The 26,065-nt window shown below is 50.6% G+C and overlaps 1 protein-coding gene and 2 long non-coding RNA genes across 4 annotated transcripts; 2 read left to right on the top strand and 1 right to left on the bottom strand.

Moving 5' to 3' along the window:
* Positions 1 to 1,797: 1,797 nt before the first annotated feature.
* Positions 1,798 to 24,167, bottom strand: SLC12A9 (solute carrier family 12 member 9). 2 transcript variants are annotated; one of them, XM_083410192.1, is made up of 14 exons: positions 24,032 to 24,167; positions 19,957 to 20,214; positions 19,710 to 19,844; positions 18,315 to 18,446; positions 16,423 to 16,713; positions 15,315 to 15,422; positions 14,949 to 15,060; positions 13,677 to 13,834; positions 13,343 to 13,425; positions 11,369 to 11,493; positions 10,038 to 10,230; positions 7,586 to 7,760; positions 6,586 to 6,732; positions 1,798 to 4,506 (listed from the first exon to the last, which is right to left on the bottom strand). In XM_083410192.1, the coding sequence occupies exons 2-14, from the start codon at positions 20,180 to 20,182 to the stop codon at positions 3,602 to 3,604; spliced, it is 2,790 nt and encodes a 929-aa protein (XP_083266318.1). In that variant the 5' UTR covers positions 20,183 to 20,214; positions 24,032 to 24,167; the 3' UTR covers positions 1,798 to 3,601. The 2 variants fall into 2 exon arrangements, with proteins under 2 accessions (XP_083266318.1, XP_083266317.1); XM_083410191.1 differs by lacking the exon at positions 24,032 to 24,167 and adding an exon at positions 23,717 to 24,001.
* LOC310663244 lies at positions 13,330 to 15,067 on the top strand. Its single transcript, XR_014504426.1, has 3 exons — positions 13,330 to 13,438; positions 13,699 to 13,853; positions 14,895 to 15,067. It is a non-coding gene; the product is annotated as an uncharacterized lncRNA (long non-coding RNA).
* LOC310663232 lies at positions 16,561 to 19,697 on the top strand. The gene is made up of 2 exons (XR_014504411.1): positions 16,561 to 16,669; positions 19,666 to 19,697. It is a non-coding gene; the product is annotated as an uncharacterized lncRNA (long non-coding RNA).
* Positions 24,168 to 26,065: the final 1,898 nt, after the last annotated feature.

Below are 26,065 nucleotides of genomic sequence, written 5' to 3'. Positions count from 1 at the left end.
GATAATAGGAATCCTGAAATACTGTTTGAGAAGGGATGGGGTCAGGTTTGATCCATGTTATTTTTATAATGCAGGTTGGCATGGAAGTGAAAAAAAGTAGTGAAAAGGATCCGAGGGTGGAAAACGTTTCTCTGTCTCCTCTTTCTCCATGTGAGCCTGTGACCTGGCCCAGGAAATAAGTATTTTAACACCACAAAAGAATGGCCAAGCACCCCAGGCAATCCAATCAAGTAACTTGCCAGACAAGAGATAAACTGTGACAAGGAGAAAAACAACATTTAAATTTCTGATGTAGGTGGGATGTATCTGAAGGGTGGTCTTAGGTTACACCCCTTCTGTGATGTATGCATAATGTTTCTGGGAGTGGTCTTGATCTACAGAATGGGAATTTCAAAGTCTTTATAAGTCCTTGCACAGCAATTTTGGGGGTCCTCCTCCTTTCCTGCGTGTGATGGGGGCACCCTGTTGCAACAGATCAATAAAGATCAAGCTTACAAGCTGCTTTGCTTCTCAATATTCTCTGGTTGGCTTCTGTTATTTTCTCCTACCAATAGGGAACCTATGTAAGGACTCTGTATGGGCTCTTGGATACCCCATAAGGGAAAAGGGCATATTTTTATTTACAACAATGTCATGCACTATTTCATAAATAAATTTCTATAATGCCACCACTTCCTCGCCTTTTCTCTAAACAGAAAAGCCCCAACACTGCAATCTTTCTTCATAGGGGAGCTGCTCCAGCCTTTTGATCATTCTTGTTATGTACTGAGTTGAATAGGATCCAGAATGCAGCAGTCTGATTGGTCCTAGAATAGGATTCAGAATGCAGCAGTCTGATTGGCCCTAGAACAATAGGATTCAGAATGCAGCAGTCTGATTGGCCCTAGAACAATAGGATTCAGAATGCAGCAGTCTGATTGGTCCTAGAACAATAGGATTCAGAATGCAGCAGTCTGATTGGTCCTAGAACAATAGGATCCAGAATGCAGTGGTCTGATTGGTCCTAGAACAATAGGATTCAGAATGCAGCAGTCTGATTGGTCCTAGAACAATAGGGTCCAGAATGCAGCAGTCTGATTGGTCCTAGAACAATAGGATTCAGAATGCAGCAGTCTGGTTGGTCCACAGGAGCCACCCAATCCAGCTCCAGGTGGAAGTGAATCTGCAACCTGATTGGCCTACAGGAGAATCCCGGAACTAGCCAATCACGTGGGGCCCATTGTGTAAATAATGTATATAAAGCAGACATTCTGGGGGAACTTCCATTCCTCCTCACCACTATGAGCTGAATAAAGAGCATGAAATCCACTCTCGACTCCGAGTATATTTCACCTGGGAAGAGGGATTGACTATTAAACCGCTCTGAGAAGTGTAGCTCTGGGGTGGAAATGTGGGGGGCAGGCGCCGCCACACAGTCCTCGGCACCCTTACGAAGCCAAAGCTCCCAGAGTATATTTCAATTCTGGTGGTCCTTTTCCGAACTTTTCCCAACCCTACAATATCCTTTTTGAGGTGAGGTGACTACACACAGGACTCCAAATGCAGCCACACACCAGATTTCTATAATGGCGCTATGGTATCGGCAGATTTATTTTCACTCCCTTTCTAACAACCCCTAGCATGGAATTTGCATTTTTCACAGCTGCCACACTCTGGGTCAACATCATCAAACCATCTGTTGTGACCCCAAAGTCTTACTCCTGGTCCATTACCCCCAGTTCTGACCCAGTTTGGAGAAGAGGCGTCCCCAAAGACCTCAACCCCCCCCCAAAGAAAACCAGACACAACAACGCGCCATTTGTTCTTGCACTTTCACTTTTATTGCAGCGGTCACTAAAAAGTAGAAATCACCCCACTTCTCCTCTCCCCCCTCAAGCCCTGTTAGTGTTAGTACCCAAAAGCACATATTTAGCCCCCAAAAGGGGGACCACAAACACCCCCACCCCAGTGGCTGTCCCGCTAAAGAGGCACCAAAAAATAAAACATTTAAGTCGGCCAGTAAACAATTAGTAGAAGCACCTTTGGGGCAAGGAGGGTGTTAGGAAATATTTGGGGAGTCCTGATTTAGGAACAACTCGGTTTAAAAATAGCCTGTTCTCTATGGTTAGCTGGGTTAATGGCAGGGATGGGGGAGACGGACCCCCCCGACTGGGGAATGTAATGAACAAAGCTCATCTTCCACTCAACACAGTCAAAAGCCTTTTCTAACTTACAGCATCCTCCAGAAGTTTTGGATTACAGCTCCTGGCTGGAGATATTTTCCAAAATATTCGGGGACGACGACGCCAGGTTGGGGGAAGGTGAGGAATGACTTTTAAAATGGGGGCGGGGGCAAACAAAGCAATATGGCAGCTATCAAAGGGAGTGGAATGAAGGAAGCGTCCTCAGGGTCTAGATTCATGTGTAAGGAAGAAGTTTCACCTTCGTCCTGAAAGGGACATGGCCTCTAAAACGATGGCAGGGGACCACCCTGCCAGCAGCCTGGGTCGCGGGGTTGACCCAGTGTCCAAAGAGACCCCTTAACACACATACACACCCACACATTCAAAAGATGCCTTGTGGAAGTCGGAAAGGTGTCAAGTAACTTCTGTGTTCGGGTCTTGGGCCACATTCGCACCGGGCAGCTAAAAGCGCTAAAAAACCCCACTTTAAACAGTCATGGGTTCCCCCAAAGAACTCTGGGAGCTGTAGTTTTTTTTAAGGGTGCTGAGAGTTGTTGATCCTCCTCTCCCAGGGCTACAACTCCCAGAGTTCCCTGGGAAGAGGGGCTGATTGTTAAAACTGAAGCTTGTGTGTGTGTGAGTGTGTGTGTGTGTAATAGGGGTTTTCCCAACAACTCCCTTAACAAACCGCACATTCCAGGATTCTTCCGGGGAAGCCATACCTGTTTAAAGCGATATCACGGTGGTTTAAATGGTGCGAATGTAGCCCTAGAGTCAAGGTAGCATGCGCTGAACAAGTGGACTTGGGGCCCAATCCACCGTTTCTAATTTCAGGAGTAAGGCTGCAGGGGCGTTGCCTTCAGGCTACAAGGAGCAAATCTTAGAGCCGAGCAGCAAAAAGGCCACCCTATTGCTAGTGTTGGGGCACTGCCTTCGTTTTCCCTGAGGAGGTGTCTGTGCGGGAGAAGAATCCATGGCAGGCGGAAGAGCATCGATGTGCCTGCAAACTGGTCGGTGCGTCTCATATTATCCTGATGGAGCAGCTTGCAAAGGACAGGTCGCAAGGGAAATATATATGTGCAAAAACTGCCCTGTCTAACAGATTCTGATGGTCCAAGGCCTCTGCTACATGTTGCGGCTATGAAGGCATTCCCGAACCGTCTCCTTAAGAACATTCTCCTTAAAAACATAAAAAGAAGCAGCCCCTGCCAAACCTCTCTCTCCGCCCCCTTCAAGCTTGCTGGGCCTTCACTCCCAAAACCCACCCGGGACTTGCAAGCTCCTCTCTGCCCCTTTCCAAAGGCACCAGGGCAAATTTTCTCACCACTCACTTCACTCGAGAGACAAGGCACCTTATTTCTTTTGTAAAAAAACGCAAAACAGAAACAGAACCACCTAGAATTTCCACCCCTCTGCCCCCGCCAAACCCCAGGTCCTCCTCAGAGCTCCGTACAGGTGACGGGCGTCAGGCCGTGGATGAGCAGAGTGGGCCCCAGGTCTGTGGTCAGGATCGCCAGCTGCTCCAGGTAGCGCTCGTACTGCGAGGTGTCGGCCGGGGGGCGCGGGAGGTAGAGGAAGCGCACGGCCGTCTGCCCCCCTTGCTTCAAGAGCAGGTCGTTGACGGAGGCCAAATACTCGTCGGTCACCTGGAAGGTGGCGGCGTTCAGGTAGGTCTCTCTCGCCGGTTTCTCGGCCCCGGAGGGAGGGTCCGGCTTCTCGGGGTCCCCCCGGGGCCCCACGGCATGCTGGGGGTGGCCGTGGAGGGCCACCACCTGGTCCCAGGTGACGATCTTGATGGTGGCCTTGATCCTAAGCTTGGTCAAGAGCTCCCTCAGCTTCTCCTCCTTACTGACCCAGCCCACGTCTCCCGACTCCACGCAGAGGAAGATGCGGAGCCTGGCAGCCTTCCAGGAGCTGACCATGGTCAGGATGCAGGCCATTTGCAGGAGGAAGAGACTGCAGATGTCCACGTAGGTGGGCGAGTTGGGGCGCAGGAGGTTCAGGGGCCACACGTCGATGTAGCGGCCCTCGAAGCGCCGCTTGGAAGAGGTCGACGAAGACGAGGGCGGCAGGTCCTTCTCCAGGAGGTGGAAGTAGCGGGCCAGGCAGACGTTCTTGTGCATCTTCACCGCGTCGGAGATGATGGCCACGTACTCGGAGGGTCTCAAAGCCCGCTGGCTCTCTGCCTCCCTTACTGGCGGGAAGTGGGCCTGGAGGGCTGGCAGGTCCACGCCAAACTCGTCGTTCTCCCGCGCTTGGCTGAAGGCCGGGTCTTGCAGGAAGTAATCTTCCGGGACACAGTCGTCGTAGAAGCCAAGGACCAAAGTGTTGGGTTTCATCCCTCCTGTGGAGGAAAAGGCACACAAGCAAAGTTGAGGTCAGTTTGTGGGCTTGGGAGACAGACACCTGGCCAGGTTCAAAGGTGGAGGGTGAAAGATGGAGCAGAGCAGAGGTTATATTTTCTGAGAATCCTCTGGAAAAATAATATCTCAAAGAACCTGTTGATGGCATTTTACCACTGTACTGCTAAGAGTGTATTAACATACGGTCTGTGCGTGTGGTTTGGGAGCTGCACAGTCAGGGAAAAAGCAATGCTGTCCAGGGTTGTAAAGACTGTGGAGAGAATAATTGGGTGCGCTCTTCCCACCTTGGATCAAATCTACGCTTACAGGTGCCATAAGAAAGCTGCAGAGATAGCGCAGGATAGTGCGCACCCCGGAAATGATCTCTTTCAGCTTCTGCCTTCTGGAAGAAGGTAACAGGGTTATAAAGACTAGGACTAGCCGCCTGAGAAACAGTTTCTATCCAAATGCGATTTTGTTTTTAAACGCAGTGTAAGGTAGTCTCTGTGGGAGTATATTGTATTTAATTATGGGGTATCAGAGTTTTTAGGGGGCTAAACAGGCTGGGATAGCAGGCTTGTTGGTTTTTGAATGTCTGATGTAGATTTTTTCAATTTCATTGTTCTGTATGGGACAATGGCAATAAAGATTATCATAGCAAAAGATAAGAGATTGAAGGGTATATTTTGGGGGTGCCTCTAAGTACGCAGCTCTTTGTACGGGACTAGGAGTCTTCTCCCTCTCTTTCTGGGGGCATTGGGAATTCTCCCCAATATGAAAATATAAGGAGAGCCGGTTGGGTCAAGTCAATGGCCCACCTGGTCCAGCTTCCTGCTGTCAAGAGTGGCCAGCCAGCTGTGCGTTATGGGAAACCCGCAAGCTGGATTCAAGCACAAGAGCGCTTTTCCCATCCTGAAGTTTCCAGCAACTGGTATTCAGAAGCATTGCTGCCTCTGACTGTGGAGGTGGAGGAGCACAGCCACCGTGACTTACATAGGTCAGTAGTCAACCCGTCCCAAAAAGACATAACACATAAGGAAAAAGGGATGTGGGGGGAGAAGGAAAAATGTAAGCGTAGGCACCAGTTCCGAGAAGTTGGAAGTTCCTATCAGAACCAACTGCAATTGAAAGGATTCATGCAGCTGAATGTTTTTTTTAAACTATTTTTAATTCTGTATTTTAAATAGTTGTAACCCGCCCTGGGACTTGCTGGTAATAAATAAAGTATTAACAATAACAATGCTGGTTTGTAGTAAGTAGAAGGGGGTTGGGTGCCTTATATGAGAAGCTAGGAAGAGCCCCGCTGCTGGATCAGCTCAAAGGGGTCCTAACCAGCCCACCCTCCTGTTCTCTGGGTGTCCAACCAGATGCCTCTTCTGGGGAGACCGCAAGCAGGAGCTGAGCTCAGCAGCAGCTACTCTCTCCTTCTACCATACCAAACAACAGATCCAGAGGGATGCAGAGGTTAGAGTGTTGGACTGGGACAGGATGAGGCCAACACAGCACCCATAGCTCTTGGTATTGTATGTCCGTGGGGAGAAGGACTGCCTTGTTAAGCCTGCTATGGAAGGCCTTTTATGTCTGAAGTGTAACCTACAAATGCTCTAAATCAGATAAATAAATAAAGGAGCATCTCCACCCCTCATCATTCAGCTCCGAGGGCCTTCTGGCGGCTCCCTCCCTGTGAGAAGCGAGGTTGCAGGGAACCAGGCAGAGGGCCTTCTCGGTGGTGGCACCCGCCCTCTCATCAGATGTCCAGGAAATAAACAGCTACCTGACTTTTAGAAGACATCTTGAAGGCATGTCTTCTGAAGACATCTGAAGGCAGCCCTGTTTAGGGAAGTTTTTAATGTTTGATATGTTTTATTCTGGTTTTAGTGTTCTGTTGGAAGTCGCCCAGACTGTCTGGGGAAACCCAGCCAGATGGGCAGGATATTATTATTATTATTATTATTATTATTATTATTATTATTATTATTATTTGCAGGTGAGTGGAATAGAGACCCAGGTCATCCTGAGTCTTCTCTCTCCCTCTCTCTCTCTCTCTCTCTCTCTCTCTCTCTGCCCCCTCCCTTCCTCACCCAAGCCAGTGATCCGGAGGAGGTGCTGTGTCCCTTGGCGGACCGAAGGCGAGAGGGTGAGGTCCACGAAGGCCTTGATGCTCAGCTTGTCCACCAGGCTCAGCCAGAAGTTGTAGTGGGCTTGGATGGGGTCAGAGGGCATCGTGTCTGCAGAGGGAAAACCACAAAAGGCAGGCAGGAAGTTAACGACAGGAGGGGGACAGAAGAGAAGAGAATGGAGCCAGTTAGAGGCAGCAAGGCCTTTGAAGGACCCCTGAAGGGCCAGGTGCGCAGCCTGGGAGTCGTTTTGGACTCACCGCTGTCCATGGAGGCGCAGGTCAGTTCTGTGTCCAGGGCAGCAGTCTACCAGCTCCATCTGGTACGCAGGATGAGACCCTTCCTGCCCGCGGACTGTCTCTCCAGAGTGGCGCATGCTCTGGTTATCTCCCACTTGGACTACTGCCATGCGCTCTATGTGGGGCTACCTTTGAAGGTGACCTGGAAACTGCAACTAATCCAGAATGCGGCAGCCAGACTGGGGACTGGGAGACCACATAACACCGGTCCTGAAAGACCTACATTGGCTCCCAGTATGTTTCCAAGCACAATTCAAAGTGTCGGCACTGACCTTTAAAGCCCTAAACGGCCTCGGTCCTGTATACCTGAAGGAGCGTCTCCACCCCCATCGTTCTGCCCGGACACTGAGGTCCAGCTCCGAGGGCCTTCTGGCGGTTCCCTCCCTGCGAGAAGTGAGGTTGCAGGGAACCAGGCGGAGGGCCTTCTCGGTGGTGGCACCCGCCTTCTCATCAGATGTCAAGGAAATAAACAGCTATTTGACTTTTAGAAGACATCTGAAGGCAGCCCTGTTTGGGGAATTTTTTAATGTTTGATGCTTTCTTGTATTTTTTAATATTATTATTATAATTCTACAATGCCTAGCGTGCCACAGGTCCTTCACTGAGGCTCTTTGCCTGTAGGGCAACTGCGGGGTGGATTCACAGAACCCGGATGTCCCTCTTACCAAGGTCCCCGATCTCCACGTGCCCCAGGACAAAGAGACCCCCTTTCTTGAGGTGGTTGATAAACTTCATGAGCTGGGAGCTGCCCCGGGGGTTGGCCACCATAAGGAGGATCTGGGGCCGCCAGAATTTGACGTGGTCCTTCCGGATATCAAGGAGGAGCAGATACTTCCGGACCTGTTTTGGAGGGGGGTGGGAAAGGGGGAAAGTGAGAAGGTGGAGGGGTAGCCATCAAGTTGGGGAGAACAGCTCCCTGATAATAATAATAAAAAATTAATTATAAATTTTTATATATATCCCGCCCTCCCCAGCCGAAGCTCCCAACAGAGCAGTTTAACCACCAATCTGTCTCCCCCAGGGAATTGTAGTTCTGCGAGGGGAATAATGGGGGGGCCTCAACCCTCAGCACCCTTAATGAAGCAGCGCTCCCAGAATCCTTTGGGGGAAGCCATGGTTGTTCAAAGGGGCACCATAGTGCTCTCTGTGAGGGGAATAGGGGTCTCTCCTCAGAAATATCAGAACTCTGGACAAGCCACAGCTCCCAGAATCCTTTGGGGGAAGCCATGACTGTTCAAAGTAGTATTATAATGTGGTCTGTGAGGGGAAGAAGGGGGTCTCCTCACAACTCTCGCCTCCCTTCACAAACTTCAGCTCCCAGAATCCTTTGGGGAAGCCATGACTGTTTACAGTGGTTACTGTAGTACGCTTTTGTGAGGGGAATAGTGGCTGTCCTCACAACTTTTAGCATCTTTAACAAAGTACAGCTCCCAGAATCCTTTGGGGGATGCCATGACTGTTCAAAGGGGCGCCATAGTGCTCTCTGTGAGGGGAATAGGGGTCTCAGAAATCTCAGCACTATGAACAAGCCACAGCTCCCAGAATCCTTTGAGGGAAGCCATGACTGCATAGATATATCCAGGGCTTCTTTTTCACACACGGAACTCGCCGGAAATCAGTTCTGGCACCTCTCATGTAGGCGCCATTGCCACCCTTGAGAGAACAAGGGAGGTGTTCTTGGCGAGTTCCAGCGCCTCTTTTTTACTAGGAAAACAGCACTATATAGTGCTTTGTGTGAGGGGAATAAAGGGGTCTCCTCAGAAATCTCAGTACCCGTAACAAGCCACAGCTCCCAGAATCCTTTGGGGGAAGCCATGGCTGTTCAAACTAGTATGATAGTGTGCTCTGTGAGGGGAATAAGGGGGTCTCCTCACAACTCTCGGCTCCGTTCACAAACTTCAGTTCCCAGAATCCTTTGGGGGAAGCCATGACTGTTCAAACTGTTCAAACTAGTGGTCTGTGAGGAGAATAAAGGGGTTTCTTCTCAGGAATCTCAGCACTCTGAACAAGCCACAGCTCCCAGAATCCTTTGGGGGAAGCTATGACTGTTCAAACTAGTATTATAATGTGGTCTGTGAGGGGAAGAAGAGGGTCTCCTCACAACTCTCGCCTCCCTTCACAAACTTCAGCTCCCAGAATCCTTTGGGGGAAGCCATGACTGTTTACAGTGGTATACTGTAGTACGCTTTTGTAAGGGGAATAGCGGGTCTCCTCACAATTTTCAGCATCTTTAACAAAGTACAGCTCCCAGAATCCTTTGTGGGACGCCATGACCATTGAAAGTGGTATCATAGGGAGCTCTGTGATGGGACTAGGGGTCTCTTCCTTCAGGAGAAGCCACGACTGTTCAAAGGGGCATCATAGTGCTCTCTGTGAGGGGAGATTTCCTCAGAAATCTCAGCGCCTGTAACAAGCCACAGCTCCCAGAATCCTTTGGGGGAAGCCATGACAGTTTAAATCGGTGCCTTAGTGCTTTAAGTGCCACCGGGTGGATGTGGCCACTTGCCGCTGCTCCCTCTAGAAGGTCTCAGGTTCAACCACCAGCATCTTCAAGTGAGGATCAGAAAGGGCCTGTGTCCAAGACCCACAGAGCCGCTGCTGCCAGTCTGTGCAGACAGCACTGAAGGAGGTGGGCCTGTGTTCTGGCTCAGTGCAAGGCAGCTCCCTCTGCCCCCGAATTTATTTATTTATTGGCTGCATTTCTGTCTCCAAGGAGCTGAAGACGGCATGCTAAGCTCCCCACACACCCCAATTTTCTCCTCACAGCAACCCTGTGAGGTGGGCTAGGCTGAGGGTCTGACCTCCCAGGTCACGCCCAGCGGAATTCGAACCCTCATCTCTCCCAGATCCTAGGCTGAAACTCTAACCACTATGCAACACCACCACCGGCTATTGGGCAGAGCAGTTGCTCCACATATAGAAGGTCCATGATGGCATCTCAAGTCTTAAAAACAAGTAAACTTGAGCCAGGTAACAGGCGACAGAGCAAAATCTCTGCAATGATTATGGGCTAGAGGCAGCAACGTGTGCTGGGAGTGTAGACTGACCCTTGAGGATGTCTGAGAAGCCCTGGGGCTCCCCTCCAGGGAGACACCCACGCAGGTGTAAGGAGGGTACCTGGTGGAAGATGAGGGCCTGGCTGATGTAGCCCCAGGAGGAAGCGGCGGAGCGCAGGTGGATGAAGCCCAGGAGCAGCAGCATGAGCCCCAGGCTGCCAGAGGCGCCGGCCGCACTGATCAGGAACATCATCACCAGGCAGGAGACGATGCCCAGGAGGCAGGTGTGCCACGAAAACACCTGGAAGGTGGGGCTGGGGGAAGAAAAAGAGCGGGGAGGCAGACAGGGGGTGCGCTCAGTACAGAGTCTGACACCGAGGATGGGGACCCTCAAATGTGGCCCTCCCCATCTCCCCATCTGGCCCTTGGTGATATATCCTCTTTACCCTAGCCACGCCCCTTCTTTGGCCACACCCTCTCTGCACTGGCCACACCCTCCCTTAGCCACACCCCTCTCCACCCAGGCCACTCCTCTCCCTCAAGCACACCCCTTTCAGACAAGGCCACACCCCTTTCTCAGTCACACCTCTTTTCAGTCACATATTCTCCACCTAGGCCACGCCCCTTCCTCAGCCACACCCTCAACATCCTGCCCACACCCCTCTCTGCTCTGGCCACGCCCCCTCCCTCAACCACACCCCTTTCAGACAAGGCCACACCCCTTTCTCAGCCACATCTTCTCCACCCAGGCCACATCCCTCTAAACCTTGGCCACACCCCTCCCTCAACCACACCCCTTTCAGACAAGACCACACCCCTTCCTCAGCCACACCCTCAACATCCAGGCCACCCCTCCCTCAACCACACCCCTTTCAGACAAGGCCACACCCCTTTCGCAGTAACTTCTTCTCCACCCAGGCCACGCCCCTTCCTCGGCCACACCCCCTCTACCTAGGCCACACCCCTCTCAACCACAACCCTTTCAGACAAGGCCACACCCCCTTCTCAGCCACATTCTCAACATCCAGGCCACACCCCTCTCCTCCTAGGCCACGCCCCTCCCTCAACCACACCCCTTTCAGCACAGGCCACACCCCTTTCTCAGCCACACCTTCTCCACCCAGGCCACACCCCTCTCTATTCCTACTTTGCACACCTGGCCTTGAGCTGCAATGATGCCTCTTGCTTGCCTGAACTGGGAAGAGTGCGCAAGCGTGTCTGTTATAAAGGTTAAAATGCACACCCATTGCCCTGCCCTCTGGCCCCTCCCACCACCGGAATATCCCTCCCCCCCCCAAAAAAAGGCAGTGCGTCCCTCCAGCACAAGCAGGACCCCCAACTCAGTTTCCGACTGCGAGTTCAGAGCAGCCTAACCGTCAGAAAGGACAACTTGCTGCCTCCCCTCTCCCCAAAGCGGCCTGGCTCCACCCCCTCCCGGGACACCACACCCACCGGAAATTGGGCGCGGAGGCCCACTCCAGCGCCAAGCAGGCCAGGTCCACGGCGGCATAGGCCACGAGGTAGAAGACGGTGACGATGCTGGCGATGGTGTTCAGCTTCCCGACGAAGAGGACCAGCTGGGAGGGACACCGAGCGGAAAAAAGAGTCAGGGCGGCAGAGGAAGCGAGGGGGCTCCAGCTATGGGGCAGGAAACCCTGTCCTGGCTCTGGCACTGCCCGTGCCCCCTTCCTGGCATCACTTATTGGGGTTCACTGGGTCCTTGAGACCAATTTATTCTGTTTGCTGTGAGTCCCGCTCACGGCTTTCCCATTGGAAAGGACGCTGGACGAGGCGGGCCACTGGCCTGATCCAGAATGCTGCTATTATTAATTATTATTATTATTATTATTATTATTATTATTATTATTATTTAATTTTGTATACCGCCCTGTACCCGCAGGTCTCTTACGCTCTTACAACTGTGAGCCGGCAAAAGGCAGGATAAAAATGATCCTATCATACCAGTCTTTCTCTAACCTGGAGCCACCCATGTTTAAGGAAGTTTTTAACCTTTGATGTTTTATCATGTTTTTATAATACAGTGGTACCTCGGGTTAAGTACTTAATTCGTTCCCGAGGTCCGTACTTAACCTGAAACTGTTCTTAACCTGAAGCACCACTTTAGTTAATGGGGCCTCCTGCTGCTGCCACCAGACCACAATTTCTGTTCTCATCCTGAAGCAAAGTTCTTAACCCGAGGTACTATTTCTGGGTTAGCAGAGTCTGTAACCTGAAGCGTATGTAACCTGAAGCGTATATAACCCGAGGTACCACTGTATTCTGCTGGGAGCCGCCCAGAGCGGCTGGGGAAACCCAGCCAGATGGGCGAGGTATAAATAATCAATTATTATTATATTATTATTGATATCCAGTTGCTTTGGGCTGCGACTCCGAACAGCAGCTGATGGTAGCTGTAGTCCACACCACCTGGAGGGCTCCAGGCTAGTTTATATATTTTAAATCCCTTGCTCAAAGGCCACCTCACTCTATAACTGATTACAGTGGTGCCCCGCAAGACGAATGCCTCGCAAGACGGAAAACCCGCAAGACGAAAGGGTTTTCCGTCTGCAGAGGCACTTCGCAGGACGAATTTCCCTATGGGCTTGTTTCGCAAGACGAAAAATGACGGAAAATTTTGAAATTTTTTCCCGCTCCCAAACCCCTTTTCCTGAAGCGCTAAGCTGCTAAAAGCATTTTAGCAGCAAAACCGCTAATCCCCCAAGCCTTAAAAAGCCGTTTTTAGCCCTTTAATTGTCAATAGCGCTAATCTGCCAATGGGCTTGCTTCGCAAGACGAAAAAACCGCAAGACGAAAAGACTCGCGGAACGGATTCTTTTCGTCTTGCGAGGCACCACTGTAGCTGCAGATTCCTGCATTGCAAGTGGGCTGGTCCGCGATGACCCCCGGAATCCCTCCTAGATAGAGTCTATGAATCTATGAAACTGCAGCTAGGACCGCTGGTCCCCTGTCTTGCCCTTCAGCATCTATGCCAGAGGTCAGCAAACTTTTTCAGCAGGGGGCTGGTCCACTGTCCCTCAAACCTTGTGGGGGGCCGGACTATATTTTGAAAAAAAATATATGAACGAATTCCTATGCCCCACAAATAACCCAGAGATGCATTTCAAATAAAAGCACACATTCTACTCATGTAAAAACACCAGACAGGCCCCACAAAATAACCCAGAGATGCATTTTAAATAAAAGGCACATTCTACTCATGTAAAAACACACTGATTCCCAGACTATCTGCGGGCCGGATTGAGAAGGCGATTGGGCCATATCCGGCCCCCAGGCCTTAGTCTGCCTACCCATGATCTATGCCCTTCTTGTTTTCTCATTTTCCAATGTTGGCCGGGACGGAGCAGCTCTGGGCTTCCCCCGAGCGGCACAGGGTGAAAGGGGAAGGAAGAGAAGAGGAGAACATACCTGCACGAGCGCCCAGGTGTAGAGGACGGCCACCCACGGGTTGCCCCCTTTGGAAACAATCTTCGCCGGAGCCAGGACGATTCCTGCCGTGAAAAGGCAACAATGGGATCTTCGGAGATGGAAAGCGGGCTTGGGGAGACGAGGCAGGGAACGCCTGTGGATCCTTTCCATATATTTCTGGACTCCCAACTCCCCTCAGCCACCACGGCCAACGGGCAGGGACGAAGGTGGGAGCTGTAGCGCCCGGTGGGAGTTGTAGCGCAGCGGCATCCGGAGAGCTATGGGTTCCCCCTGCACTCATGTAAAGGGATTTTTCTGGAGGGGAAGGACTCACCAAACAGGTCGTCCTTCGCCAGGGCGTGGAGGATCCGCGACGCGCCGATGAGGTTGCTCATCGATGCCGAGAGGGACGCAGAGTAGATGCCGATCAACACAAAGGGGGGCCATACATTGATAGCCCGGAAGAAGCCGTAGTCCCCCTTTAGCAGAGCCCTGCGGGGTAGTCCAATACGTAAGAACACAAGAGCAGAACTGGCGCCGTTGCAAGTGCCACACAACGCCCATTCCGCCTTTGTAAGAAATCAAACTTTCACCTAGACTGTGGAACTCCCTGCCAATTGACACCAGGCAAGCACCTATTTTCGGCGCCTGCTAAAAACATTTCTCTTCAGGGAAGCCAATCTAGAAGTTTCAATCTGGTGTCCAGCTTATCGCTGATTTAATTTTAAAAAATGTTTTAAATGGTTGGTTTTAAACCGATTATTTATTAATAATTCTTATTTATTAAATTTGTATAGCACCCTTCACCCGAAGATCGCAGTGCAGTTCACAACATAAAAATACAAAATGAGGATGCAAAATTCACAGTAAAACACAAACAATACGATATCCCGCCCTCCCACAAACACACTTAAAAAGTCATGGTTGAAGGGCGCCTAAAGATATATAATGAAGCTGCCAGCCGAACCTCAATGGGGAGAGCATACCACAAACGGGGAGCCACCACAGAAAAGGCCCCTTATTTTGTTGCCACCCCCCTGGACCTCTCGGGGGGGGGGGAAGGAAGGAGGGCCTCAGAAGATGATCTCAGGGTCCAGGTAGCTTCATATGGGCAGAGGAGGTCCTTGAGGTATTGCGGCCCTGAGCCATTTGAGGCTTTTTAGGTCAAAACCAGCACTTTGAAACCTAATTGGCCGGCAGTGCAGTCGGGCCAGGAATTTCTTCCTATATATATAGAAATGAAGGGTGTCGTCACGCTCTGCAGTTGACACGAGGCCATGCCAACTGCAGTGCGAGGAACCTCAGGCAGGCCCATGTGAGCTGTTTAATGGGGAGGGAGGGGAAACTGTGAAGCCCCTCCCACTCCTGAAAAAGGGGTGGGGCTTGGGGAAGGAAGGGAGGGGCTTGGGGTGAGCTGTGTGGGAGATAGGGGAGGGGGTCCGTGAGGTGTAAAGTGAGGGGGGAATTTGTCATTCGTTGGGGAAGAGTAAAGGCGTATTAGTGGGGCCTGCCCCTAGCAAAATATTCATTTGCTCTATTTCATTTCATAAAGTCCATACGCCGCTCGATCGTTGGAACCCACCGACCCAAATGAACTACCACCCACCTCTCGCAGGTGAAGCTGGTCATGAAGAAGAGGAGGAAATAGATGACAAAAGTGTAGACCACGGCAATGATGGTCCCTTTCGGGATGGAGCTGCTGGCGTTTTTGAGTTCCCCTATTTTTTAAAAAAGAGAGGTGGGAACAGCTGCTGGTTTAAGGCAAATTAGGATTTTGGTTTTGCATTCCCCACCCATCTCGTTTTTGTCATATATTGGAAATTAACAAAACTACGTTTTAAAAAATGACTCTCCCTGCAAAATGGGCGCAGGGTCCCAAGCGCCCGGCCACAAAAAAGGAGTGCATGCGCCCCCAAAACCCACCCACCTCCTGCTGCCCCAATCGCCCTGGCCCACCCTCCGAAAACCTCACCTGACATGTTGGACCCGGCCATGATGCCCGTGCAGCCGTTGAACATGACGGCGAAGACAGTGGCAAAGGACATGATGTTGTTGGTGGTGTAATCGCGAGAGTACATGGCTGCGGAGGGAGAGAAGCATGTTTGCAGGAGACATACACACACACACAATGTATGCGCCCGCACAACTGCGTCGATCAGCGAGATTGGCACTTTCGCCTGTGCCACACAGTGCCCTCACCGCACCTGCAATAACCTGGGCGTTTAGTGTGCCCATTGATATCAGGCTGGCACCTTCGCTGCATTCCTTTCCGACCTGTCCGCAGACTGTCTCGCCAGAGTGGTGTATGCTCTGGTTATCTCCCGCTTGGACTACTGCCATGCGCTCTACGTGGGGCTACCTTTGAAGGTGACTCGGAAACTGCAACTAATCCAGAATGCGGCAGCTGGACTGGTGACTGGGGGCGGTCGCCGAGACCATATAACACCGGTCTTGAAAGACCTCCATTGGCTCCCAGGACGTTTCCGAGCAAAATTCAAAGTGCTGGTGTTGACCTTTAAAGCCCTAAATGGCCTCAGTCCAGTATATCTGAAGGAGCATCTCCACCTCCATCGTTCTGCCTGGACACTGAGATCCAGTGCCGAGGGCCTTCTGGTGGTTCCCTCCCTGCGAGAAGCCAAGTTACAGGGAACCAGGCAGAGGGCCTTCTTGGTGGTGGTGCCCACCCTGTGGAATGCCCTCCCAGCAGATGTCAAGGAAATAAACAACTATCTGACTTTTAGAAGACATCTGAAGACAGCCCTGCTTAGTGAAGTTTTTACTGTTTGATGTTTTATTGTGTTTTTAATATTCTGTTGGGAGCCACCCAGAATGGCCTGAGAAACCCAGCCAGATGGGTAGGGTATAAATAATAAAATCATAATCATAATCATCATCATCATCATAATCATCATCCTTTTGGCATCTGTGGAAGGCATTCCGCCTGCCCGGTTGCTCAGAAAGTTTGCAGGCGTTTCTATTTGTTTCCTTTTTGCTTTTAGCTCTCTGTACATTTGCCCGGTTGGCAAAGTTCTGCTCTGGGCCTTTCTCCCTCGGTCGTTCTGCACACGCCGTAGCCTTACCATACATGTTGTCCCTGAGCGTGGAGACGTTGAACCCGGTGAAGGAGGCGTTGAAGCTGTGGTTCCCGTCCCGGGAGACCACGATCTCCCGGGGCCACACGGCGAAGAAGCTGGCGAAGATGGTGATGAGGACAGCGTTGACCACCAGGAAGATGAAGAAGGCCGCCCGGGAGTAGATGTGGGACCCCACCAGGCAGACCAGCAGGCAGACCAGGAGGACGACCGAGCCGTAGAGGAAGCTGTACAGGTAGCCCTGGGGGAGAGCCTTTGCCCCGGGAGGGTCGGATCCGTCTGCAGGCATTGGGGAAGGGAGGCAGAGAGGTTAGGAATCGCAGAATCACAGAACTGTGGATTCGGAAGGGGGATCCCCAAAGGTCATCCAGTCTAACCCCCTGCGATGCAGGAATTGCAGCTGATAATCTCGTCGTTTTGCTCTTTCGTAAACTGCCTTGAGGTTGTTTCTGCCAATCAAGCAGAATATAAATTGCACGACATAAATACTGTATTTTTCGCTCTATAAGACGCACCTTTTCCCTCCTAAAAAGTAAGGGGAAATGTGTGTGCATCCCTCTTGCTGTTCTAGCTTCTGGCTTAGCCGTGCGAAGCCTCTTCAGGGCACGGGGGCAAAAGCCTATGGTAGCCGCGCTCCCTTTCACGAGCTGCGTGGAGTGTGTGTGCGGCTCTCGGGGGCTTCTCCCTCCTTGGGGAAAGCCTGCAAGCGCCACACACACGCTCCTCGCGGCTTGTGAAAGGGAGCGCTGAGCAGAGCCTGGGATGCATACAGGCTTTGCTCAGCGCTCCCTTTAAAGAAGGACGCGGGTGGCGCTGTGGGTTAAAGCCTCAGCGCCTAGGACTTGCCGATCGAAAGGTCAGCGGTTCGAATCCCCGTGGCGGGGTGCGCTCCCGTCGTTCGGTCCCAGCGCCTGCCAACCTAGCAGTTCGAAAGCACTCCCGGGTGCAAGTAGATAAATAGGGACCGCTTACTAGCGGGAAGGTAAACGGCGTTTCCGTGTGCGGCTCTGGCTCGCCAGAGCAGCGATGTCACGCTGGCCACGTGACCCGGAAGTGTCTTCGGACAGCACTGGCCCCCGGCCTCTTTGAGTGAGATGGGCGCACATCCCTAGAGTCTGTCAAGACTGGCCCGTATGGGCAGGGGTACCTTTACCTTTACCTTTTACCCTTTAAAGAATTCCTTCCCCTTGAATTCCCCCTCTAAAAACTACGCACATCTTATGGCCAGGTGCGTCTTATGGAGCGAAAAATACAGTAAACACCCCTCGCTCGTCTTCGATACGATACAATACGATACGATATCTTTATTGTCATTGTCCCTTGCGGAACAATAAAATTGAAAAACTACATAAAACTACATAAAAACTACATAAAACTACCACAAAACTACATAAAAACTACATAAAACTACATAAAACATTCAAAACCCCCTAAAAAACTCTAAAACCCCATTTTAAAATACACTGTACTACAGAGACCCCTTATGCTGTGTTTAGAACCAGAATTGCATTAGCGTAGAAACTGTTTCTCAGGCGGCTAGCCCTGGCCTTTATAACCCTGGACCTTCTTCCAGAAGGCAGAAGCTGAAAGAGATCATTTCCGGGGTGCGCACTATCCTGCGCTATCTCTGCCGCTTTCTTATGGCACTTGGAAGCATAGATTTGATTTAAGGTGGGAAGAGGGCACCCAATTATTCTCTCTGCAGTCTTTGCAACCCTGGACAGCGTTGTTTTTTCCCTGACGGTGCAGCTCCCAAACCACACACACAGACCATAAGTTAGTACGCTCTCCACAGCGCAATGGTAAAATGCCACCAACAGGTCCTTTGAGAGATTGTTTTTCCGGAGGATTCTCAGAAAATATAACCTCTTGACACCCACCTGCTCCGAAGTCGTCCAGAATGGCTTCCACCAGCCCAAGGACATAGACGCCGCAAGCGCAGACATTGGCCAGGTAGAACATGAGCCCGATGCTGCCGCCAAATTCGGGGCCCAGGGTCCGACTGATCATGACTGAAAGCGGCCGGGTTGGGGGGGGGGGGAAGGTTGTCAGTTAAGGCAAAGTTTCGAAAGAGGAGAAGTTGAGGAACCGCCACCCTCCCAAACTCACGGAGGATGAGCATAGCTGTGGAGCCTCCATGTACAGGGGAGGTCTACCTCCAATTACCAGGCGGCATGGAGCAGGAACTAGCGAGTGCCGACTCCATTCGGGCCACGATTCAAGGGCCTCTTTCTGGGATGGTCAGAGTTGGAGCAAGTTCGGGGGGAGGGCAGAAAAAACAGGACTTTTATCGTAGCCCCAAGAGTTTCAGAGCGACATGCACCGCCGTTGGGAATTTGGAAAAAGCTTGCCAGTTCTTTAAATCCTTGCAGGATCAGGCCCTTCTACTCCAGAATCCTGTTCTCACAGATAAGTGGAGGCAGAGCGTAGAGCCGGCTTCCTCAACCTCGGCCCTCCAGATGTTTTAGGACTACAACTCCCATCATCCCTAGCTAACAGGACCAGTGGTCAGGGATGATGGGAATTGTAGTCCCAAAAAACATCCGGAGGGCCGAGTTTGCCTATGCCTGGCATAGAGAAATCCTGGCCACTAGCCACCGACAGCCCCTCTCCTCCTCCATGAATTCGCCCAATCCTAAAGCCTGTCCAGGTTGGTGGCCATTGCTGCCTCCTGTGGCAGGGAGTTCCATAGTTTAACTGTGTGTCTCGTGAATAGATGAAAAAAACAAAAGAGGAATGTAAATGGGTAAAACTGATGGTAATTGCAGCCAGGCAGGTTATAGCGAGTAATTGGGAAAATGCAGAAGAGCTAGGGGTGAAACAATGGAGGAAAAAAACTGAATAATATTATACAGTAATTTTAGAAAACCTGACTGTGAAAGTACATGGAATGAAAGGGCTTAAGGCCAGAAAGAGGAGGATTGGTTTGAGAAGATACTGAATTATTTGGGTAGGTTTGAACAATTTGGGGCAATTAAAAATGTTAAAAGTTAAATAAACCTTGTGGAGGGAGGAGTGTTGAGGTTTATAGAAGTGTACATATGGTTGATTTGAATATGTTATTATTGAATATGTATATTATTGAATATTTATACCCAATGTATCAGCTGCCTGGGGGGGTTTCACTGCTTGTGTTTTGGTACTTGGTAAAAAAAATAAAAATATTATTAAAAAAAATATTATTTTTTGCTTCCTCCCACCAGCCCACTCTCCCCCCTTGCTCCATCCAAGAGCAACCAAAGTGCGTTGAATTGCGCCCCCCCCAAAAAGGATACAGTAAGCCCCGCCTGCCTGGACCGCTCCATTGGTGGAGATGGCGCAGACGGACAAGACGGTCAAGGAAATGATGACATAGGCCACCACCAACATAAGGAGAGACTGCAGAAAGCCTGCGTGGCCGATGACAAACCCTGCGTGGAGACACAGATCAAGGTCAGATTTGGGGGTTTTTTTCATAAAAGGAGGGGGGGTGCAGAGAAGGACAGCCGCCTTGGTGCCTCTCGAACCCAGAGCCCGACTCACCCACACGCATGAAGACCACGATGCTGAACATGGAGAGGACCGTGGGGACGATGACCCCGAAGAACGTCGACAGCTGCCGGGCCGGGTCATGGTGGGAGCTCCCCGTGGCCGACCCCGCGACCCCCACCACAAGGGGGGCCTCTTCCTGGCCGCCCCCTGGCATCTCGCACTCGCTAGAGACCCGGAAGAGGCGGTAGCTGAGCAGAGGAGAGCTCTCTGTAGACATGGCCTGGGGGGGCCACAAGCTCCCCGGTTTATCTAGGGGGGCAGAAAACAGGAAGATTGGGGGGGAGAGAGATATTAGCTGCAGCAGTTGTAATCATCAGCTCCAATCGCTGGATCAGACCAATGGCCCATTTTATTATGTTTTTAATATAATTTTTATTAAGTTTTCCATATTTTATTACATTTCCATATCAAAAAATAATAATTCATGACTTAAGACACTGCTTAAATAAAGCATCGACTCCCTTCCCTCCCTCTAGCAGACTTCCATATCTCATTACCAATTCCTCCACATTCCTAAATTCACTTTTTTACCTTAAATCAATCTTTTAACAATCGCCTTCTTCTAAGTAAATCAGCTCCTTAATTTCCCATTACCAAACATTTCAACTTAAACCTACAAACTTATTCAGCTGTTTGCAATTTTCTTTCATATAGAGTATAAATTTGCCCCGGTCCTTTTGGAACAAATCGTGACAGCAATTCCGAATCTTCCCCGTCAGCTTCACATATTCAACCATCTTTACTTGCCAATCTTCCAATGTGGGGAGTTCTTGTCGCTTCCATTTCTGGGCCAGGAGTATTCTTGTTGCACACATGAACAAATTTACATCTTTCATTTGGATTTGCTCAATTAACCCCTACAGGAAAGCCTCTGGTTTTTGGCTGAAATTATACTTAAATCTCTTTTTCAATTCATTATATATGGTATCCCAAAAGGCTTTAATCTTGGAACATGCCCACCACATATGCGAGAAATTTCTTGCCAATGGCCCATCTTAGTCCAGCATCTTGTTATCACATTAGCCAACCAGATGTGCATTACAGTGGTACCTTGGTTCCCCAAAGCCAAAAACCCAGAAGTTCCATTTTTCAAAAACCAGACGTCCGATGCGGCTGTCGGCTATTGTTTCCTGGGCGCCTGCACCCATCTGAAGCCGCGCCTTGGTTTTCAAACATTTCGGAAGTCAAGTGGACTCCTGGGACGGATTAATTCTGGCGCTTTTGTTTTTGGTGTTTATTTTGCGCTTTTGTTTTTGAGGCTTTTCCGGTTACAGTGGTGCCCCGCAAGACGAATGCCTCGCAAGACGGAAAACCCGCAAGACGAAAGGGTTTTCCGTCTGCAGAGGCGCTTCGCAAGACGAATTTCCCTATGGGCTTGCTTCGCAAGACGAAAAATGGCGGAAAAATTTGAATTTTTTTTTTTTTGCTCCAAAACCCCTTATTTTGAATCACTAAGCTGCTAAAAGCATTTTAGCAGCAAAACCGCTAATCTCCCAAGTGTTTAAAAGCCGTTTTTAGCCCTTTTTTAGCCAATAGCGCTAATAGCGCTACTCCGTCAATGGGCTTGCTTCGCTAGACGAAAAAACCGCAAGACGAAAAGACTCCCGGAACGGATTCTTTTCGTCTTGCGAGGCACCACTGTATTTTGTTTTTTGCGGCTGTGTGGAACCCAGTGCGGCTACTGATTGATGATTGTGTATGACTCCATAAATGGATAAAAGCCCCCCATCCAAACGATGACTATCATCCGCACAGGTAAGGAAAAAATAATAATTTTAATTTCTGTCATCTACAGTGTCGCCTTGTTTATTTTATAGCACAGTACACTGATTATTGCTTTCATTTTATGGATCAATGGTCTCATTAGAAAGTAAAATTCATGTTGCACTGCTGTTTCCAAAAGTCTGGAACGGATTAATCGGTACAGCATGAGACTCTTAATCCCACGGACTTGGGTTCGAGTTCCGGGTTGGGCAAAAGTTTCCTGTATTGCAGGGGGGTTGGACTAGGTGACCCCAACTCAACAATCCTAAGATTCTATGGATCTGAGGCTAAGAGACCTCTGCTCCTCCACGAATCTGCCAAACCCCATTTTAAAGCCATGCAGGTCAGTGGCCACCCCTGCTTCCGTCCTGTGGGAGTGAGTTCCGTAGGTTAACTCTGCAAGCCAAGCAGGAGCTCTGCCCCTGAACCACACAGGCCCGTTCCTCAAGGAAAATTGTGTTGGGGGGGTAGGTGCTGGAAAAGGGAGGGTCCCTAGGGGGCTGGGGAGAACCAGGGCTGCTGGGCCCCACGACCCACTGGCATGGAAGCAAGCTCTCTTCGTGGATCCTCTTTGGGACCATTCAGCGGTGAGCACAGAATCATAGCTTTGTTGTTGAGGGGTCCCCAAAGGTCATCCAGCCCAACCCCCCCCCCGGCAATGCAGGAATCGCAGCTGAAGAACCCTTGACAGGCGGCTGTCCAACCTTTGAGGAAGGGGAGTCCACCATCTTCTGAATAAGGAATTTGGTGCATGCTCAGAGGAGCCCATGTGTCTATTGTTGCACAACCAGGACAAAAATAAGTTATTATTATTATTTGTATTATTATTTGTTCACCGAGAGCCTTCTGGCGGTTCCCTCACTGCGAGAAGCCAAGTTACAGGGAACCAGGCACAGGGCCTTCTCGGTAGTGGCGCCCTCCCTGTGGAATGCCCTCCCACCAGATGTCAAAGAGAACAACAACTACCAGACTTTTAGAAGACATCTGAAGGCAGCCCTGTTTAGGGAAGCTTTTAATGTTTGATGTATCACAGTATTTTAATACTCTTTTGGAAGCCGCCCAGAGTGGCTGGGGAAACCCAGCCAGATGGGCGGGGTATAAATAATAAATTATTATTATTATTATTAATTAATATAAAGGTAAAGGGACCCCTGAGCGGTAGGTCCAGTCGTGGCCGACTCTGGGGTTGCGGCGCTCATTTATTGGCCAAGGGAGCCGGCGTACAGCTTCCAGGTTGTGGCCAGCATGACTAAGCCGCTTCTGGCGAACCAGAGCAGCGCACGGAAACGCCGTTTACCCTCCCGCTGGAGTGGTACCTATTTATCTACTTGCACTGGTGTGCTTTCGAACTGCTAGGTTGGCAACTGATCGTACACAGTCCTTTATCCAAAGATCCCAGTATTAAGAATGTAGTTTATGCAGCATAACAGTGAATAGCGTAACACAGGGCATAATAATAAAATAGTCGTAATAACAGTGGGTTACTTTTTTTTTAACGGGAGAGTGGCATTCAACCAACTCCCGTTTAAAAAATGATACGAGGGAGGACAGGAAAACCGGGTAATAATTTGTAACACCCCCCCAAAAAAGAGATGTGCTAAAAAGCATCCCTGATTCTAAATCAGGAGTGATCCCCTCCTAAACTGCCCCCCCTTAACTGACCAAGCTGGGGGTGGTGGAGATTTGGGAAGGGCATCCTGAGAGCAGAGATTTTCCCATCAAGCCAAGGGGCGCAGCGGGGCCCCTTATCAGCCCCACGGTGATGCTGAGACGGGGACCCGATCCTCACAGGGACCCAGGAGTCCGAGCCAGCCGCAGCTCTCCCTCCCAGCCCTTCTCCTCCCCGCCCCCTCTCTCCCGAAGGACCCAGGCGTCCTGGCTCCATCCCCCGGGGGTGGGTGGGGCCCCCGCTTCTTTGCAACCCCACCCCCACCCAGGAGGGACCCAGGCGTCCTGCCCCCCCCCCCCCCCCCCGCCGCGCACCGACCTGGCCGCGTCCTTTGCAGCAGCCCCGGGAGGCGACATGGAGCTTCGGCCGGACCGGCTCCAGCGCCGGGCGGGTCACGGGCTCTTCATGTGACCGGCCCGACCCGGCTTCCTCCTCCTCCTCCTGCCGGGATGCGATTGCATCCGCCGCCGCCGTGAGCTCAGATCCTGCCCGGGAGGAGCCTCGGCTGGCCGGCGAGGAAAAGGAGGAGGAGGAGGAAGGCGGAGGCAGCTGCAACCCACCCCCTCAAAAAAAGAAAAAGGCCAGGCAGGCTTGACACGCGTCGACCCACTAACCCGGATCCGCGCCACCCACCGTTCTCACGTTACGCGTGTTCGCGGGAGGCCGAGGGGCGCCGCGCCTCTTGCCTCCCCGGGACAAAGGAAAGGGCTTGCCTTCCTGGGCTGCCCTGTGTAGGCACAGCAACCGGATTTCTGGCAAGGGCAGACACGTGTTTTTGGGGTTGGGTGGCTGGAAAAAGCCGGCCCTGGGGCTGGTTCTCTGCCTACCCAGGGCGTGTGTTTGTTTGCGTGTCTTCCTCGCCTTCTTCCTAACATTTGTCACCCTGGATCCGAGCCTCTGGCAACAGAAATTTATTTTAAGAGTGTTTTTGTTAAGTTTTGTCCATTATAACCCAAACAGGCAAATGTATAAAAACTATTTTATTTTATTTTTAATGCTTTTTATTTTAAATACACCAACACCAACAAACAAACGGCTCTACGGAGCATAAAGTAGGATACATGTAAAAAGACTTGATGTTTTTCTTTGTAGGCAAATGCATAAAAACTAAACCAAACTAGGGTTGTCCTAGGCTGTTGACATTCACAAGAAATATATATATATATATAAAAAGCTGGTTATCCGGATATTTGTGATAAAATACAGGCAGGTAAGTGGGGGGGGGGGAACAGATTTATTTTTAAAGGAGAGGGGAGGATATTCCTCCAGGGCTCTGCTCCCCCCCCCTAAACCCCCCCCCCACAAAAAACCTTTCTTGGTTAAAGGGGCGTCAAGGTCCTGCTCAAGGTTTTCCTTCCCCAAAGAAGCCTTTCACTTCCCTCTGCAAAGTTGCGCCATTTAACCGCATTCTATCGCTTGCAGAGATTAGAGCCATCAGTGGGTTTTTCCACATGGAAACAGATGTGTGATTCACTTAAAGGTTGATAGCCGTAGTAAGATAGCCAGCAGCACTTGGATCCTTCATAACGGGACCCCTGACCACTTAACTCAGCCTCTCCCCCCCCCCACCACCTGGTGCCTTCCAGGTGTTTAGGACTACAATTCCCAGCATGCTCAGTTAGTTCAAAATGCACCAGAAGGTATACAGTATACGGAATGGAAACTATTCAAAGAATATCTAAAATGGTACTGTACGAACAATAAGACACTGGCAGAAATAGAATGATACTGGGGAAAAAGGTAAAAGGCGGATCTACACGGATCCTCGTGAATTCATATGATTTTTTCATTCAAATTAAATAAAACCACCGTGATACTGTAGACCATGTCTTACTCTGTAGAAAGCATCAAAAAAATCACGCACCCACTGTTTCGGGGGGGCGCAGGATCGCAAAAACATGGTTAAAAAACACGGATCCTCATGGATCCTCATGATTTTTCCACTAGATCAGCCCAAAGTCACCATCAGATCAAAGATCATGCCCATGGGCACAGCATCCACCACAAAAATCACGGATCCACAGCTTCCTGGCGAACCCGTGGCCCAAAAACGTGGTTTTGCAGCACGGATCTTCATGGATCCACACGCTTTTTGCATTGGGCCAACCCAAACTCACCGTGAAATCACATATCATAGTCAGGGGCACAGCCAACACCACAAAAAACTCGGATCCACGCCTGCCTGGCCACGCCCTGGCCCAAAAACGTGGTTCCGAAGCACGGATCCTCATGAATCCTCATGATTTTTGCACTAGATCAGCCCAAAGTCACCATCAGATCAAACCTCATGGCCAGCAGCACAGCATGCAACACAAAAATCACGGATCCACAGCTTCCTGACCGTACCGTGGCCCAAAAACGTGGTTTTGAAGCACGGATCCTCATGGATCCTCACGCTTTTTGCATTGGGCCAACCTAAACTCACCATCAAATCACACATCATGTCCAGGGGCACAGACTGCACCACAGAAAACACGGGTCCACGGTTATCTGGCCACTCTGTGGCCCAAAAACGTGGTTTTGAAGCATGGATCCTCATGGATCCTCACGCTTTTTGCATTGGGCCAACCCAAACTCACCATCAAATCACACATCATTCCCAGGCAAACAGACTGCACCACAAAAATTATGGATCCACGGCTTCCTGGCTACTCCGTGGCCCAAAAA

The sequence above is a fragment of the Podarcis tiliguerta genome (assembly GCF_965153285.1).
Source record: "Podarcis tiliguerta genome assembly, chromosome: 13".
In the NCBI taxonomy this organism is placed as follows: Eukaryota; Metazoa; Chordata; class Lepidosauria; order Squamata; family Lacertidae; genus Podarcis; species Podarcis tiliguerta.
Note: the sequence above shows the minus strand (reverse complement) of the source record. Positions and strands in the feature narration are given on the sequence as shown.

Coding starts and splice junctions, on each gene's coding strand:
- SLC12A9 (XM_083410192.1), bottom strand. CDS start 20,182: ATGTCTACAGAGAGCTCTCCTCTGCTCAGCTACCGCCTCTTCCGGGTC. Junction 13,426..13,676: donor GGCGAAGGACGACCTGTTTG/GTGAGTCCTTCC, acceptor TTTTCACGGCAG/GAATCGTCCTGGCTCCGGCG. Junction 10,231..11,368: donor GCCTCCGCGCCCAATTTCCG/GTGGGTGTGGTG, acceptor TTCTTCCCCCAG/CCCCACCTTCCAGGTGTTTT.